The sequence below is a fragment of the Podarcis tiliguerta genome, assembly GCF_965153285.1.
Source record: "Podarcis tiliguerta genome assembly, chromosome: 11".
NCBI lineage: Eukaryota > Metazoa > Chordata > Lepidosauria > Squamata > Lacertidae > Podarcis > Podarcis tiliguerta.
In genome coordinates, this window is record NC_139544.1 from 60,938,168 (window position 1) to 60,956,842 (window position 18,675).

The 18,675-nt window shown below is 53.6% G+C and overlaps 2 protein-coding genes across 2 annotated transcripts in view; one reads left to right on the top strand and one right to left on the bottom strand.

Moving 5' to 3' along the window:
* The window catches only part of DNAI1 (dynein axonemal intermediate chain 1), a 147,028-nt gene extending 138,910 nt beyond the window's left edge, over positions 1-8,118 (top strand). Inside the window, exon 20 of the mRNA XM_083402835.1 lies at positions 7,810-8,118. Within this exon, the coding sequence (XP_083258961.1) occupies positions 7,810-7,914 (105 nt within the window). The 3' untranslated portion in view covers positions 7,915-8,118. The remainder of the gene's footprint in view (positions 1-7,809) is intronic.
* A 1,223-nt stretch (positions 8,119-9,341) lies between these two features.
* ENHO (energy homeostasis associated) lies at positions 9,342-18,414 on the bottom strand. The gene is made up of 2 exons (XM_083403265.1): positions 18,280-18,414; positions 9,342-11,589 (listed from the first exon to the last, which is right to left on the bottom strand). The coding sequence occupies exon 2, from the start codon at positions 11,099-11,101 to the stop codon at positions 10,916-10,918; it is 186 nt and encodes a 61-aa protein (XP_083259391.1). The 5' UTR covers positions 11,102-11,589; positions 18,280-18,414; the 3' UTR covers positions 9,342-10,915.
* Between the last annotated feature and the right edge of the window lie 261 nt (positions 18,415-18,675).

The following is an 18,675-nucleotide window of genomic DNA, read 5'->3' on the forward strand; positions in this document are numbered from 1 at the left end:
TACTATCTTCCGGAAAAGTTTCTTAAGAAACCAGTGAGGGATGAGAAGCGAAGTGACTCCCTCTACAGAAAGGCTTGCTGCCATCAGTGGACTTTTTCACCTTCAACAAGAACGTAAGAAGAGCCTAGCTTCTGGCTGGCTAAAGGTCGGTCTCATTCAGCACCCAGTTCTCCAAGTGCCCAGCCAGATGCCCAAATGAGAAGCCCACATTCTCCCCTCCTGAGGGCTCAGGCAACTGCTATTCCGGAGGTAAAACACAGCCAGCGTGACTAACGGCTAATGAGAGCCTTATCTTCTGTGCATTTGCCCAATCCTTTGATGGGAGCAAATCCCAACTGTGCCCTGCAAGGAGTTCCTTTGGTTGGTCTCGAAGCTTCTAACATTCAGCTTCTTGGATAGCCTTCAGTTTGGGCATTACAAGAGAGGCAAAAGGGAATTTCCTTATCACTTTAAAAGCATTATCGGCCTCCTCCTAGCTCACAGCATGCTCTGTTTTTCATCAGCTCTTTTGAAAATGCAGGTTCTCAGAGAATAACTTGTCCCTTAACCCCAAGGACTGGCCTCAGTAGAAAGTTCTCACATTCCTTCCGCAAAGTCATCCGATCCAAGCCACCTCCGGGGGGGGGGGGGGAAGAAGTGTCCTGAGGATGGGGAGCCGCCTCTGTGCTCTTCACAGCCCTATTGCAGCAAAGCGATTCCCCCCCCCCCCAAGTGCATTCCTGACTGGACGTGGCTGAGACGGATGACTTGACCCAGACTGAGCTGTAAAATAAAGCTTTACTCACAACCTGTCATAAGAGAACTTTGAATCCACGCAGAGAGAGAGGCTTCTCCGGTTCATCTGCATTCATTCACTCATTGCTCTGTTGCTCCTCCACTAAGGAAACATGCGAAGGAAATCGAAGTTGCTATTTATATATATATATTTTTACATGACTAATCTGCTTCTGCACAGCACACTGCTTTAGGCAGAGCAAAGGAGGCTTCTAATTAAAACGCAGAAGCCCCTGAAATTGTGTACAGCATTTGAACATCGGATGCGATTGCATTTAAATTAGGACTTGCCTGGAAATGGCATCTCCTGCAGACTGAGACTCTGAAAACAGAAAATAATAGGAAGAGCAAGGGTGTGTGTGTGTGTGTGTGTGTGTGTGTAAAATAAAGCACAGCACTTCTAGGTAAAACAAATGCCCAAACTGAGAAATCCTTCATTATTTGCATCTCACATTACACGACACAGACCTCTCCTTTTCACGGCCACTAGCAATATGGGGATTATGGGCTGTCATAGAGGGTCGTCATAAAGAGTTCTGAAAGAATGTATGGGAAATGCTTTGAGCATCTCAGTCTGGAAAATCATCGTGCAAAAGCTGCTGTTCCTCTGCAAATAACTCTGTCCACTGAGCCACCTCATGCAAATAAATGCCGGTCATTGTGGAGCGTACCATCTGTCTTCGGCTGTGTAGACGTTGAGCCTTTAAATCGCCTTTGAAGCACAGTCAAAGTTTGCTATGGTAGTTTACTAAGGTTGCTGGGAATTACAGCTCTGTGAGGAGAGGGGCTGTTTTCCAGCCGGCACTCACAGGAACTCAGTTCCAGCACCTCTCAGGTGGGCGCCATTGCCATTACCAGAGAACAAGGGAGGTGTTCATGGTGAGTTCTGGCACCTCCTTTTCTAGAAAAATAGCATTGGTGAGAAATAAACTACTTGATCATTTTGGTGGCCCTTGGCTGAAGCTTCCCCAGATCTACCGTATCCTTTTTGAGCCCTGAAAGCAGACAGAGACTTTGGAGAGAGGGTCAAAACAAAGCCATGGGTACAATGGGGTCTCTTCCTTATGCTGCTAAGAGTGTGGACCTCAGGAGCAGGGGTGCCAACTTGAATAAAATATTGGGGGGCAAGTAAGCCTCACCCCCACATAATTGATCACATGATGGGCCTCACCCATACCATCTGAATGGCAATGCCCATCTACCTTGGGGGGCCCAGCCCCCTCAAATATTTTATCGGGGAGGGCAAAGGGACCTCGGCCTCTAGGAGCTGGGGAGGGGCTGAATTTCAGGCAAACTCCTCTCTTTGTCTGTCTGACTCTCCTCTCTTGGCTCTGCCATTTCCTTTCTTGCGCAGTCCAAGCTGTTGTTGTTGTTGTTGTTTAGTCATTTAGTCGTGTCTGCCTCTTCGTGACCCCCTGGACCAGAGCACGCCAGGCACTCCTGTCTCCCACTGCCTCCCGCAGTTTGGTCAAACTCATGCTGGTAGCTTTGAGAACACTGTCCCATCATCTCGTCCTCTGTTGTCCCCTTCTCCTTGTGCCCTCCATGTTTCCCAACATCAGGGTCTTTTCCAAGGAGTCTTCTTTTCTCATGAGGTGGCCAAAGTCTTGGAGCCTCAGCTTCAGGATCTGTCCTTCCAGTGAACACTCAGGGCTGATTTCCTTCAGAATGGAGAGGTTTGATCTTCTTGCAGTCCACGGGACTCTCAAGAGTCTCCTCCAGGACCAGAATTCAAAAGCATCAATTCTTTGGCGATCAGCCTTCTTTATGGTCCAGCTCTCACTTCCATACATCACTACTGGGTAAACCATCGCTTTTACTATACAGACGTTAACTATACGGTCCGAGCTGAGCAGCTCCCAAAATGCTCACAGAAGTTAAAAGAAACCCATATGAGCAGCATGCATTCATTCAGGACAATGGCTGAAAGAGTAGCTGTCTGAAGAGGGAGGGAGGAGGGGGGTCTGCAGCAGTAAAATGTTCCCTTTGATAGCGAGACCTCCTCTGCAACTGAGAACTGACCCACTTCCATTTATCAGCCAGGCGCCATTTCAAACAAAGAATGCAGAGAGTTTCAGGGCTCTGGAAGGGACTTTGCGGGTCTTCTGAGTCGCAGCCAAGTGTGGAGCGTGCTGGGTCCACTTGGGCAAAGAATCTTTTAGAAAGTCAAGGACCCTGTGGAAATGGCAGCTGAGCCTCAGCTCAGATTGCTACCAGAATTGTGGATGTGGGGAGTAAAGCCAGCTTCTCAGAGCCTCTTCTCCAGCCTCTGTTGCATCGACAGTGTGCAAGTCTGTAGGCTTCTCATTTGGAATTACTCCTTTGATCCCGGTGAAATGGCTCGCTTTGCCACACATCCCAGCCTCGCTTTGCTCCTGTCTTTGGCTCTCGTTTGCCCGATTCCAAGGCTGATGTGAACTGAGTCCGCGCTCCACACCAGCACCAAGGGCCTCTGGACCAGCACTGCAGGATAAGCAAGCGCATAAACAGCAGGCTGTCCGTTTGAGAGATTCAGAGGCAAGCCGGCCCAAGAATTCCCTGCTCACAAGTTGCCATAAACAATGAACGAGGCTGCCTGTCTCATTTTTTTGCATCTCTCTCTTAAGCAGCCTTTGGGCCTGAATTGAACTCCTGCTCATGTGCATTTTGAAGGGGGCAGAGATGCAGCAAAAAAGAAAAATAGAAGCACAGGCCCTGGTGGGACAAAGCTTCACAGCTGGAGTTGCACATGCATGCATGCAAATTAATGAGGACTGATTCCTACCAATGCGTTCAGCGTTCGTTGATTTGTATGTGATGACCAGCTTCTCTGAATGAGCCATTGCTGCCTCACCACAGATGGAGCTTTTACATTGCCTAGCATGCTCTTCAACAGGACGCTTTTTGAAGAGAGACAGTTCCTACATTTAGCTGAGATCTCCACCATCGAGGAATCCAGAGGTGATGCATCAAGTGGCCTTATCTGCACAGGTGGACCATCGCTGAGGACCACAAGGACCTCTCGGTTCCGGGACAAGGCTCTCAAGCTGCCTTCCCACACTGGCACCAGGACAAGCAGTTGGTCCCACCTGATGGAGGCATCTCACACAAGACCACAGCCCATCTAGTCTAGCATCCTGGTGGCCAGCCAGATGTCTCAGTGTGAAGCCCTCAAACAGGACCTGAGCACAGGAGCACTTATCTACTTGCAGTTCCCAGTAACCAGTATCCAGAGGCATATGACCTCTGAGCCTGGAAGCAGGACACAGGTGTGATGGCCTGGGACTCGGGCTCAAACTCGGAACCAGAGGAGTCTCAGTCCGCACTGGATCCTCTGCCTCAGGCATCATCTGAACCAAGTCTGGGGCCTGATCCTGAAGAGTCCCAGTCTGCACAGGTTCCCCTGCAACAAACCCCAGCTGGGCTGAGTCAGGGGCCTGATCCTGCCCTGGCTCCAGATGCAGGGATGACCTCCTTGCCTCCAGCTGGGCCATCACTTACAGCTGCTCCACTACTGGTTGGGTCAGGGGAGGCTGAGGTGGCCCCTGGGTCTAGTCACCCACCAACGTCTCCCGAGCTGCAGAGACTGAGGTCTGAGAGAAGGAGAGACCTGAGTACTCGCAGGAGGAGTGCTCGTCTTCGGGCGAGACAGGGAGGTGAGTCTCCGGGGGATCAGGACCAGACGCTACCCCAACAAAGAGATAAAAGGCTGTTGGACCCAGCCCAGGTTGCGGGAGCAACATTGCTGTATGCCAGATCCTGCCTGAGATCCTGTACCTGTCCTTGCCTGGTTTCCTGCCTCGTGTCCTGCCTTGGCCCTGTCAGACTGACTCCTAGCAGAACCTTTGGATTCTGGACCAGACCTGGACTGCGTTGCACAGGTTACCCCCAGGCCCAGCACAACAGTGATTGATAGCAGTGGCCATTGAGAGCACTATGCTCCTTGAATTCATTTGCTTTTTGCCTTTAAAAGTGCACACTTAAAATGTAAATGTAACAAACATGTTTGTAAATCCACACTCTCCAGAGAGCTACACTGTACAGCAACCTCCAGTTCAGCTTATACCCAAATTTGCTTCCGTGTAAGTTGTGAAATGCCTCTGTCATTTTTGACTACAAGAGAAGTCTACCAGTGCCACCTCCCTTGAATCCACTCTGTGTGCAAAGCTTCCTTGCCTCTCCAGGTGGCCTCTCTTAATCCCCAAGGTCTCAAAACAGAGGTTGCAGATGAGTAATCCAGCACTAATCCTATCAAATGCTATGAGAGCAAATGCAACCTGCCTTATCCGTTTGGGTGCGGTGGGGTAGACAGGGACCCGCTTAAGGCACGGCCGCCATCCAGACTAACCTTTTAGCACCATCCCTCTCTGCTACCTGTTCACTTTTCTCTCTCCGCTCAGAAGTGCTACTGCACAACCATCTGCCCGTTGGTTCAGTTACACTGCAGGCTCCTCCAAAACTGCCGTTGCAGAGACTTGCTCGTTTGTTCCGTGAGTCAACTGGAATCCATGGTGCTCGATTGGGTGGATTATGGAAAGGGACGGCAGATTAGCTGCACTCCTGGCCATGTGCCCTAGGCAAGCATAACAAACCTCTCATAATTGAATTGCACTCTCCTCCATGCTTTACTGCCAGCTTTGTGCAAACTTGAGTGTCGCCTCGCAAACCTTTGTAAATGCCACACTGCTGCTGCTGATTCCGTCCTGTTGCCGTAGACGCTGTGCCTTCCCTAAGGAACATTTAGGGACTGGACCATTAGATGGAAACGTTGAGGTTTGGCTCTTTGGAGGCAAGGGGAAGGGGAAGCGTATCACGCTGACACCATGGCCCCTTCCCCGATTAGAGGCAGCTTCACATGCACCCTTGCCTGTCCCAGGGACAAGGTGGCCCAACTGCATAAGCTGTCCAGGATAAATAATTGTAGGGGCCCTGCAAATGCAAGGAACAACCTGGCATGGGAGCCTGCTGGCTGAGCAATGCTGGCAGACAGTTGCCCAGTTAAAGGTAAAGAGACCCCTGACCATTAGGTCCAGTCGTGGCTGACTCTGGGGTTGCGGCGCTCATCTCACTTTATTGGCCGAGGGAGCCGGCGTACAGCTTCTGGGTCATGTGTCCAGCATGACTAAGCCGCTTCTGGCGAACCAGAGCAGCGCACGGAAATGCCGTTTACCTTCCCACCAGAGCGGTACCTATTTATCTACTTGCACTTTGACGTGCTTTCAAATTGCTAGGTTCGCAGGAGCAGGGACTGAGCAACGGGAGCTCACCCTGCTGCGGGGATTCGAACCACCAACCTTCTGATTGGCAAGCCCTAGGCTCTGTGGTTTAGACCACAGCGCCAGCAGCCCAGAGTGGCTGGGGAAACCCAGCCAAATGGGCAGGGTAGAAATTCTACCCCAGCCACTATGGGCGGCTGCCAGCAGAATATTATTATTAATAATAATAAAGCAAGAAAACATCAAACATTAAAAACTTCTTTAAACTGGGCTGCCTTCAGATGTCTTCCAAAAGTTGTGTTATTCTTTATCTCCTTGACATCTGAAGGGAGGGCATTCCACAGGGCGGGCGCCACTACCAAAAAGGCCCTCTGCCTGGTTCCCTGTAACCTCACTTCTCACAGGAAAGGAACCACCAGAAGGCCCTCAGAGCTGGACCTCAGTGTCCAGGCTGAACGATGGGGGTGGAGACGCTCCTTCAGGTATACTGGGCCGAGGCCGTTTAGGGTCAGCACCAACACTTTGAATTGTGCTCAGAAACATACTGGGAGCCAAAGTAGGTCTTTCAGGACTGGTGTTATATGGTCTCAGCGGCCGCTACCGGTCACCAGTCTGTTACTGGGCTCCCTGCTATTTTGAGAAGTATGATTGCAAAGCGAAGTTTGACCCTCGCACGCCAGAGCAACCACTCCCATTTCTGTCTCGCTCTGCTCAGTTATACCAGCTTAGCTTGGTGCACCAACTGCAACTACTTCAGGACCAGGAGAGCCTTGTGACCCACACATTGACCACCTCATGATTAGACTACTCCAATGCACTGTACGTAGGGCTGCCCTTGTAGCTAGCGCAAAAGACAGCTGCAAGGCGCTTCCTGGGACAGCAAGCTCCCCCCACACTCAAGATCTTATTGTTGACATGTAAGGCGCTAAACTACCTGGAACCAGGATGTGCCTAGCAGACTGCCTTCCCCACAGCAGCCCAAACAGAACTCCCAGACCTTCTGAGACAGCCTTGCAGATTGTCACTTGGTGCCATCGCAGAAGCAGGACTTCTTGGTGATGCCACCAACCTTCTGGAATGCTCTCTCTCAGGCAGTTTGTGGGGCAGAGACGGTAACGACCTTTAGACACCTCCAAAAATGTCTCTTCACCGCAGCTTTCCTGGACCCGTGGCGTCTTTCATTTTGTACGCTGCTTATTTTTATCTGTCAAGTTTTCTCCCCGCAGCCCACATTCCCACCTAGACTTTTAAGGAACTCTTTAAATGCTGTTGTATTTCTATAGCTTTAAGGTAAAGCTAATTTTTTATTATACTAAGCCACATGGAATAAATAAGTGAATAAAGGGTCTACTTAAGAGGTTTTTAAATAGTTACAGAAGTGCTTTTAGCTCAACCCTTTCTGTGGCTGGCCAGTCTCCATCCCGCTGAGAGCCTCCTGGCTGTCCCACACCAGCTGTGCAGGCTGCATTAAACACCCCTCCCTTCCCTGCTGTAGTGGCAGAAAGGCCCTCCTTGCTTTCTAGAGGAATCCTAAGTGTAGCACACGGACAGGAGTCCAGATTCTCAGCAGGGACGCAGCTGATGAACCCATTCAGAAAACGTTTGATGAGGCTGGCAGGGGGCTTGTCTAGTGCTTCCCAGGCCAAAATCAACCCTTTCTTGTGAGCTTGGATGACAACAGAGCCAAAGTACTTGCATTACAGCCCCCCGTTCAGGCAGGCAGGCAAGCACCCCACATTTTGCACCGACTCGGGGTTTCAAACTGTGCACTAGGGGAGCCCCTGAAGCAAGCAGGAAGGCAGCCTCTCCTCTGACCACTTGTCTCTCCTGTCTCCCTTAGGAGAAGAAAGGCCAGGAGGTGCAGAAAGGCCCAGAAGTGGAGATTGCAAAGCTGGACAAGCTGCTGAATCTGGTGAGGGAACCGGTGGCCAAAACCAGCAAGTGAAGCCTGGCCAGTGTGGCCCCCCCTCGCTGCCTCCGCTCTCCCACCCTGCGTGCAACTTGGAAGCTCTGCACTCCAGGAACAAGAACCCCTTTGTAAGGGCCCTGGCCCCGCACAGACAGCTGCACCGAAGCCCTTTTTGTTCTGGCACAAAAGATGATTTGGTTTTGGTTTTGCATACAGAAAAATAAAAGCCGAGGCTCGACAGCTGTGCAGAGTGAGCATGCAGGACAACTCTCGTCCAGCCACACATCAGGAGGCGGGGGAAAGAGGTGTGTGTGTGTGTGTGTGTGTATGCAAAGTTGTCTCCCAGCTGATCACGAGGAAGAGGCCCAGTCCTGCCCTCTGCAGAAGATGCCACTTGCTGGCTTGGAGTGAGAAAATGTCTACCATCAAAAAGATGGTTCTCCAGAGAGACCCTACTGAGAATACCACAAAGGGCCAAACGGGGATGTGTGATATCTGTCACACAGTTTGGTGCTGTCTAGCTGATCTTTGGGACACAGGTGGCACTGTGGGTTAAACCACAGAGCCTAGGACTTGCCGATCAGAAGGTCGGCGGTTCGAATCCCCGCGACGGGGTGAGCTCCCATTGTGCGGTCCTTGCTCCTGCCAACCTAGCAGTTCGAAAGCACGTCAAAGTGCAAGCAGATAAATAGGTACCGCTCTAGTGGGAAGGTAAACGGCGTTTCTGTGCGCTGCTCTGGTTCACCAGAAGCGGCTTAGTCATGCTGGCCAAATGACCCAGAAGCTGTATGCCGCTTCCCTCGGCCAATAAAGCGAGATGAGCGCTGCAATCCCAGAGTCGGTCACGACTGGACCTAATGATCAGGGGTCCCTTTACCTTTTAGCTGATCTTTGCAAAATGGCACGTGCCCCCCCCCATGCCCCCCCAAGCCAAATTGGGACCCATAGCACTGGGGCAGAGGGAGTTCTTTTTAACCCTTTGCCCCCCGTGTCGATTATAATCTTCCTCTCCCAGGCCTGCTTTCAACAAGGGGAGGAAAGTTGAGATGCTCTCTGAGCACCAGCTTCACCCTGTCCCTTCTGGTACAGACATGATTTCGATAAAACTGGGTGCTTCCAGTCTAACCCTCGCTCCTCCTCCTGTTGTGCATGCCTCCATCCCCACCCCAGGGCAGAGCAAAGGACCTTTGCTCCCCCGCTGCCAGGCGCTGACACAGAACTGTCTGGTGCAGTTAAGCTCCTGCGTGATGAAGGGCTGAGGCAGAAAGCCAAGCGGCGCTGTCCTCACGGCCAGGATGAGGAAGCCTCGCAGCTGCCTCCATCGAACCCACCCAACTCTGGCCTCTCTCCCTCCGAAAGGGGGCTGAGCACTTTTCAGGGGCGCACAGCCCCTTCACACACCCCCTCCCTGGAAGCCCAGCAGGTTCCTTTGGAGACAGGAAACAGAAGTGGAACACAAGAGGTTTTCTGTCTGCTAGAAACTAGGCAAGTATTTTTTATTATCATTATTCCAGTAAAATCACAGTCAGGAAAGGACATGTTAAGCCCAGTGGAGAGTCATTAGCATGAGAAGGGAACAAGCAGCTCTCTGCCTCTTAGCAACACAAGGAAGCGGAGAGACCCCCAGAGACCCCCCACCATACAAACATACACACTCCCTGGGAATCCTGCTGCGCCAGGCACAAAACCCCCACACTGCCCCCTTCTTTATTGCAACGGCTCCGCTTTGGGGTGCTGGACCCACCCCAGTTCTGGCCCGATACGCACTCTGCTTAGTTCGCCTGCCTTGCTCCTGCCTCTTGGGGCAAGACTGCTGGGAAATTGCTTCACTTAGAGAAGGTGACTGAGGTGGGACGGGAGAGAAAGGCAGAGACCCCCAGGAGGAGGAGGAGGAGGAGGGAATCGCCCTCACAGACCCCGAGACTCGGCCGCAAAGATGGGTGAACGCAGGAGGGCGTGCAACGGAACACTGCCTGCCTGACCAGATCCCCAAAGTTTCTGGATCATCCAAGCCCTCATCCTGTGGCCATGGGAGCAGACAGGTCAGTTCCCAAGAGGCACTTCATCACGATCCACCTCACGTTCTCAACCCAGCCCCCTTCCTCCACTTCTACCAGTACTGCCATCTGTGGTACCAGCCTTTACCCAAACCCTGCACACTTGTCATAAGCCCAACCTGCCTCTCTTGGGGCCTAGATCCCTACTTCCATCACTGAGATGGTGGTGGTGGGGCAAGCTCTGGAGAGTGGGCAGGAAAGAAACTACTTGACCCAGGAGCGGACTCTCGCCCAACGGCACCCCAAAGCCTGCAAGCGCCCAGCTGGTTTGTCTGCCCCCTCAGGTTTCGACACCGGCTGCTGGAAAGAGGGAGCCCAGCTCATCCATCGGAGAAGGGGGTGCTCTTCCGCACTGCCCCTCAAACCCTCATGCTTCGTCTGTGCCCAGCGGCCCGCAGGAGACGGCTTCCAAAAAGGCACTGATCTGTGAACATGGCTCGGTTGCTCCCCTTCCGCCGCTGGGTTGCCTTGAGGCCCCTGAAGAGACGGAGGCGAGGCCCCTCCACAAGAGGAAAACAGGAATCTCCCTCAAGGGGACCCTGAACCATCCGAAGTTTTACTGAAGCCTGGCTGGCGGGGCAGAACGTTCCGGAAGATCGCGGGCAAAGCTGCCTTTGTTCTGCCACGCCGGCCGCCATCTTGGCAGGGCCAGCCTCTGAGTTCGGCGCAGGCAAGTCCCCCGCAAGGCAACCCTGAATAATATGGTGGAACCAAGCCCAGCTTGTTCCTCCATCTGCTGCACCTCAGCTGCGAATGCCACTCAGCCTTCTCTGGACTCCTGCGAGGGCCTCCTTCCTCCATGGCCCAAAGACACCTGCCCTTGTGTCTCGAAGGCAACAGAGCTGCCGTGGCCAGCACCCCGTGTCCCTAAGCTGCCCAGCGATGAGGCCACGGTTCTCTCAGGACCTTTGGACTGAATGGGGTTCTAGACAGAGGATGCTGAAATCCCCGTTCCGGAGGCTTTTGCCGGACAGACAGGGTCATGGATGCAGCAGGTACTTCTCCTCGTTCCCCCTGTCGTCCGTCTCAGAAGAAGGGCTCTGGTCGGGGCAAGATGGCGTCCGGCAGGCCTTGCAGAGGATCAGGAAGAGGATGAGGATGAGGAAAGCGATGACGCAGTTGAAGACGATAGCGACGACTGCCCCGGTGGAGAGGCCTGCCCCCATCCTGGGTCCCCGGGGTGCGGAGGTGGCAGTCAGGGCACAGCTAAGAGAGGCAGGCCTTGCCGCTGCCTATGCGGCCGACAGGCTCTCTCCAAAGACGGGCCTGTGCCGTCGCTTCTGCTTCTCTCCTTCTCCCTCCCTTGAACCATGCAACGCTCCTTGCTACCCCAGGGCTGCGCTGCCAGAGGCCGACATGGCTTTGCCCCCGGTGGAAAAACCGCAGCCCCACTTTCTAAGTGAGCGCCATCAACGTGCCACATGCCGCTCCTCTTTGCGCGGCGAGGCTGGCTTCAAATCCGCCAAGGTCATCCTGCGAAACGGCGGCAAGTCGCTCTCCCTGTTGGGCGGATTCTGCGGACGCTGTCCCAAACTGCAAAGGTCCTGTTTGATGGCGGTGCTCGAGAAGAGGCCACCGAGGCAGAAAGCAAGGGCCAAAGGAGGTCACGGCTGCTTCTGTGCCCTCACCAGTCTTCTGGGGTGAAAGTGCATCCCTGCAAGAACAGAAAAGGCCCGTTGCATCATTAGGAAAGGATAGAGCTTCTTCCACACCAACGCCGATCCCAGGAGCAGGTGCAGCATTTTCCCCACACCGTGTCAAAGAAGCTGCATTTGACAAAAATCTCACCTTCCAAGTCTCACACACAACCCAGAACGGCTTGTGCCCCCATTGCACACTCTCACCTGCCCCTCTGGGATCTCACATGCCTGCCGCCTCCCTGACCCAAACACACACCCTTCAGATGCATATCTTCCTTGCCTCCCCCCTTGAAACCCCCCCCCTCTAAGCCAGCGGTTCTCAACCTGTGGGTCCCCATATGTTGTTGGACTACAACTCCCATCACCCCTGGCCACTGGCCATGCTGGCTAGGAATGATGGGAGTTGTAGTCCAACAACATCTGGGGGCCCACAGGTTAAGAAACACTGCTCTAAGCAGTCTCCCTCAACCTTCTTTGTCTCCCGCCACATTTAAGCCACAGCACGGCCCTCTACTTCTTCCCGTGGCCCCCAGGAGCCACCTACTTGTGCAGAGGCGGCTCCGGGGTCTTGCTGCCCTTTCTCCACAACATCACCCTTCTCCACAATTCACACAAGGCCAAAATGTGGGCCATTCGCAGCGTGCTGACTTTCTTGCCTTGGGCAAATCCCTGCGGAACGCCCTCCCATCAGATGTCAAGGAGATAAAGAACAACACAACTTTCAGAAGACGTCTGAAGGCAGCCCTGTATTGGGAAGTTTTTAATGTCTGGTGTTATGAAACATGAAATTTATTACGGTCAGAGACCAGCTTGAGAAACACAAATGGAACTGCAATCCCAATAGCAAAACAAACATTTAAAACAATATACAGCAACAATGGATTTTAAGTTTAAAAGTGCGATAGGCATATAAACACATAGAAAAACTTTAAGACAGTCTACCTTAGAGAAATGTTATGTTTTCATATGTGCTGGAAGCTGCTCAGAGTGGCTGGGGCAACCCAGCCAGATGGGTGGGGTATTATTATTATTATTATTATTATTAATAATAATAATAATATATCAAGGTTGAGGAGGAAATGCTTAGAACCCCTGGGCAGCATTGGATGAATGCCTGAAACCCCAAGAGAGCCCTGAGTTCGAGTCAGGACGGTCGTAGGAGCTTCACCCCCTGATTGCTTCCACACTCTTGCCTCCCCGCTGCCCAGTGGCTCCCAGTGGACAGACAAACTGGAAGCTCGCCTTTCCTCTTCCCCCAAACACCTGGAATCCATCAAACCTCAAAAATGCCAACTGAATTATGCAATTGAAACACCCATAGGAGTAACTCGGGGGGGGGGTCTCCTTGCTGCTGTTGCGGCCTCTTTTCAAGGGGCTGGATGCTGCGTTGCTGCTCACGTCAAGGCCACCGAGGCCTCAGCTGGCACAGCGAGGCCAGAACTGCCAGATAGCTGAGAACACAGAGCCATCTCCTAGGAAATATCACCCCCGGCTACTCAGAGGAGGCCATTCATTCACCAGGGACAGCGCAGCCTTTGTTCTCCTTCAGATAGCCAGGGTCAGATTCTGCAAGGCGCTGGTCCCCATCCCTAGCTCCCTTCCCAGCCTCCCGCCGGCTGGAAAACTGGCACCCAGGAAACTCTCCAGCCGGGAGCTCCTGGGATTTAACAGAATCATCACACTGGGAAGGAGAGTGGGAACCACACGCCTCACTGCCGCCAGACAAAACTCTCCTTTCGGCAAAGGCAACTGAACAGGAACGTCTCCGTTTCAAAGGAACTTGCAAAACAGCTGAGGAATCGCGAACTTCCAAGAAGTTACAACCATCTCCATGGAGCTGAGTGTCGTCGGCTAAGCATCCGGCAGTGAATTAAAAACAAAGGGTGGCTGCTGAGCAAACGCAGGTGCGCCCTTAATCCAGTTAGCAGAGCAGAATGTCCCTGCCAGGAGGGCCTTGTTATCTCCCGCTTGGACTACTGCCATGCGCTCTACGTGGGGCTACCTTTGAAGGTGACCTGGAAACTGCAATTAATCCAGAATGTGGCAGCTAGACTGGTGACTGGGAGCAGCCACCGAGACCATGTAACACCGGTCTTGAAAGACCTACACTGGCTCCCAGTACGTTTCCGAGCACAATTCAAAGTGTTGGTGTTGACCTTTAAAGCCCTAAATGGCCTCGGCCCAGTATCCCAGAAGGAGCATCTTCACCCCCATCATTCTGCCCAGACGCTGCGGTCCGGTGCCGAGGGCCTCCTGGCAGTTCCCTCATTGCAAGAAGCCAAGTTACAAGGAACCAGGCAGAGGGCCTTCTCGGTAGTGGCGCCCGCCCTGTGGAATGCCCTCCCACCAGATGTCAAAGAGAAAAGCAGCCAGCAGACTTTTAGAAGACATCTGAAGGCAGCCCTGTTCAGGGAAGTTTTTAATGTGTGACACTTTAGAGTGTTTTTGGTCTTTCTTGGAAGCTGCCCAGGGTGGCTGGGGAAACCCAGCCAGATGGGCGGGGTACAAATTATTATTATTATTGCCCTCCAGGGGCTTTGAGACTCCCTGCTCCCACCGGTCAGTGTGGCCAATGCCCTCGGGGATGATGGGAGTTGTAGTCTAACAACATCCTTGGGGCAGCCCTAGATGGAGGCAGGCTGCCCCCGAGACTCTTGCTAAGCATTGGAAAGGCATATTAAACATTCTATGGGCACGCTGTCCATTTCCCCTTTTGGGGACACTGTGGGGCAATATCATGGGCTCAGCTCACCCTGGTCCCCAGCAGGGACAGAGCACAGAGGGGGGCCCCGACTCTCATCTGAGTGCCCTGAAGCCTCAGTCCGCAAGAACCGCTCAGTTACATAAGCAGAAGCCCGTCTCCAGGCTCGCCGCGAAGAGGAGATCCCGCACATCTTTGGCGGCCGAATCCCTTCCGAGCGGCTGAGTCTGCTTTTTGGAGCGGCCAACAATTTGCTCCAGCCCCAGGGCTGCCACTGCAACAGAATCTTCCACCTCATTTCATGTCTCGAGGGATCATTGCAGGGCCGGTGACCTTAGAGGAACCCAGCCACACACACACCCCAACCCAAATGGAAATCACAGGGCCTTCCTCTCGCATCCTCCTCTCAACCTAGGAAGATGCTGCCTTAAGTGAGCAGTTATTGCCTGCCTCTCTTGAAAGGCGGCAGCTTAGAAACCTCCATAAGAGACGGCTTCAGACCAAACAACTCCCGCAGTGGCCTTGGAGGGCAGTTTCAAAAGGGATGCCAAAGGGAGCAGAAAATCAGAAGCCAGGTGATCAGGGGGCTGGGACAGGGACCCCCAAGGGTCATGCAGCCCAACCCCTGGAGAAACGCAAGAGTCACACAACAACTCTCACAAGGGAACGTGACAAAGCTGAGAGCGTTTTAGCTTAGGAAAGAGGAAACTGAAGGAGAACGTGATGGAGGGGCACAAAATTATGCACAGTGGGGGAAAGTGGAAAGAAAAACATTTTTCTCCCTCCTAATACATACAAGAAATAATAATCCAACTTGGATGGCTGCAAAGGGAGATTAGACAAATTTACGGAAGAGGAGGAAAAGACTTCCAGTGGCTACTAACTGTGATGGCTGAGCAAGACGTCCAGCCACAGCGGCTGTGTGCCTCTGAAAGAGCAGTTTCTGGGGGATTTCAGCATTAGAGTAGGACCTCTCTCGTGTCCAGCTGCTGGGCTAGATGGGCCTTTGGCCTGATCCAGGGTTTTCCTTACATTTCTATGGCCTTCCACCTTCCGTCTCCTCAAACAGGAGGAGGTGGGCCAAGTTTGCAAAGCAGAGCAGGGAAATCTGGGCCTGGAGAAACAATTCCGTCACTCTGGAAAACATTCCTCCCTCTCCATTAAAATAAAACTCTCATTCCAGGCCCAAACCTAGCCTGACAAACAGACCCGCCACCAGCTCGCTGAAGCCAGAGGCCCTGCACCACTTACAAAGTTTCCGAGGAAGATTTGGGCATTTTCTGGATTGCATTATCCGAGCCCAGCTGGGTGTTTGCAACAGAGCAGGCAAGGTTGGAGGAGCAGGCTGGCCAAGATCCACAGTCTTCTCGCCTCCATCCCATAATCCCCCTGGAGCCAGGGGCAGCAAGTGAGGCTCTTTACCACAAGAGACAATTGTTGCTGTCCAAAGGGTACAAGCAGTTCCTGGGGTCCAAAGGAACAGACCTCAGGACTAGGGAAAGCTGTTTCCGAAGTCCGGCTCTGGAGCAAAACTCACTGTGTGGTCTCGGACGCCAGAACATCTCAACCTCAACCCAGAAACAAGAGTTAGTAGCACCAAGACCCTCTTAGTTCCCAACCTCCACAAAGACAATCCCAGAAAAAACAGCTGTGGCTTGTTAGGCTTTGAAACCGAAGCGTGAAAATCGTTTTTTGAAGCCTGCGCATGTGGAAGTTGAATGGGAAAATATTTCCTGAACCAGCAGTTGTTTTGGTCTTACTTGAATGGTTGTGGGTGGAGATGCCTGCTGGGGGGGGGGGTGCTGTTTTGGCACCCAAAACAATGGAAGGCTGGAAAATCCCCTGGAGCCGTTGCAAAATGATAGTAAGGAAAAGAGCCTGGCTGAAGTCCTTCTGCACAAAAGTGCAGCAACAACACTAGCAGGCAGCGCCTTAACCAGGCAGGAAACTCCCCAAGTGCCCTGTGTTGAAAAGCAGAGCCGCAACACGCTCCCCGACATTGGTCTGTTCCTCTGCAGGTGCCGAGACCAGAGACGGGGGTTTTCCCAGGAAATTCTGAATTGGATAATTCCCTGGGGGGGACCCTACGCAAATGAGGGTTATTTGCATCACCCTCGAGATACACACATGTATAATTTTAGCACTTTATTTTGCTTGTATTTAGAAGGTCTAGCCCATTTTTTGTACACTAGGCTTGGCTTTGGTTACTCATGGCTGAGGAATACGGGACAAGGACCTGCCTTGAACAACACCCAGAATTATTCTCGGTCTTTGCAATCCCGGAGCCCCAGCCAGCCGTTCCCGCAGCAATTTCCAAGAGAGGTTCCTCACTGCTGTTGCAAAACGCCTTGGAAATTTGGGTAATGTTTTGCCTTCGCAACAGCTTTGTGCGGTCGATCACAACAATGATATGACTGCCTTATAGAGAATTAAATCTGTTGACCCCTCCATATCCCAAACTTCTCCAACTTTCCAGGACTTCCCCCAGGAGAATGAATGGGGGCCTCACACCTGCGTGACACAAACCCAGACTTCCATGATCCTACCTTCTGCAGGTGTGGGGGACCCTTTGGCTCCCCGATGCTGAGGTACTACAAATCCCACACCTGCTAGGGCTGATGGGAGTTGTAGTCCGAAACATCTGGAGAGTACCAGGCCGGGGAAACTGGGTATCTTCTGATGGACAGCTGCTTCCCAAATGCTCAGTCCAATGTAGGGAAATGCAAAGGGAGCCAGGCTGGCCCATGAGACGAAAGCATAAAACAAATTTCTACAGTTTGGCTGGCCTAATGAAGAGGTTGAGGAAGCCATAGATCAGGCTTCCTCAAGCTCGGCCCTCCAGATGTTTTTGGCCTACAACTCCCATGATCCTTAGCTAGCAGGACCAGTGGTCAGGGATGATGGGAATTGTAGTCTCAAAACATCTGGAGGGCCGAGGTTGAGGAAGGCTGCCATAGGTTTTGTAGAGGTTTAATGGAACTTGGGACCTTTCACATGCTGAGCAAGGACCAGCAGCACATCCCTGTCTGTGAAATATTGCTGCACCTCCACCCCACAGTGCAAGCCTATTTGACGTACCCTGCTATTGCCCCCTCTCATTGGAAGGGGTTGGGTGCCATCTTAGCGCACTGGCAGTGCCCCAGATTTGCTTTGCCCAGCCAAATCCCTAGGATCCTCAGGTTTTGTAGCGCATTTGCTCCCAAAGGATCGGGCCCACAGACAGACCTCTTCCTCCTGGGACCACTGCCAGGTGGGCTGATGGAGAAGGTGGGCACCTTTCCTGACTTGGGATTCCTAGGGGGATTCCTACATTTCTGAAGCCCCCCCCCCCCCCCGTCCAGAAGAAGAAGTTCAGAATTCACCTGTGCAGAGCCAGGTGAAAATTGGCAGGTAAGGATCGCGGGAGGGCCGGCTGCCAGCGCCCCTCCCTTTCAGGAGCAAAGTCAACAGGGCCAGGCGTGGAGGGGCAGAGCTTTGCACCTCAAGGGAGAGAGCCCCCCCCCCCAAAAAAACTTAGAGTGGCCTCAGCCAAAAACTGCATCACTGATGGAGGGCCGTTTAGCGGGAGAAGCAGGGAAGCTTCGTGGAGATATGGTCCATATGGCCGCGTTCACACGATACCTTGGCAGCACCTTCCCGCCTCGGAGAATTCTGGGCACGCCCGTCGGTCCGGAGGGCCTGGGAAGCGGGGCAATGACGCGCGTCCAAAGTGCCGTGTGAACGCACTTCGAGACGCGGTCCCGGCTCCGGGCAGAAGCGCAACCTCCAGGTCCAAGAGGCGCAGTCGACCCGCGAAGGCAAAAGCAGACACGGGAAAAGGCGGATCTGCGAGCTGCCTCTGGCCCCGGTCCCTCGGATAGGGGCCACCCCACTTTCCCCGACTCGGAACCCACGGCGTCCCGATCCGCTTCCTCGCGAGGAAGCCCCGCCGCCCTCCCTCTCCGGGCGCTCTGCACGCGCTCAGAGGCGCTCTCGCCGCCTCCATTCACCCCCAGGCACTCACCGGGCAGAGAGCAGTCCCCGCGGATGCGACGCGGCTGGCGGGGCTCGTTGGCCGGCCGGTCCTCCTTCCTTCCCTCCGTCCGTCCGCGGACTCCGGCCCCCGCCTGTCTCGCGCTCTCCTCCGCGGGCCGGCAGGGCTGCAGGACGCCCCGCCCCCGCCCCGCCATTGGCTGCCCTCACGCTGGCAGGGAGCCCATTGGCCCGCCCAGGCCGCGCCCCCTCGGCCTCGCCGCACGTGAGCAGCAGCAGCAGCAGCTGGGCGCGGGGAGGCGGAGCCGGGACGGGATCGCGGGACGGAGGCGAACCGCGGGAGGGTTCGCGCGGCGGCGTTGGGAGGAGGAAACGGAGGAGAAGCGGCCCCCAAATGGCTGGAGCGGGGCTCCTGGTCGCCGCTCCC

What these genes read in the sequence shown, in the direction of transcription:
- ENHO (XM_083403265.1), bottom strand. Translation starts at nt 11,101, where the DNA reads ATGGGGGCAGGCCTCTCCACCGGGGCAGTCGTCGCTATCGTCTTCAAC.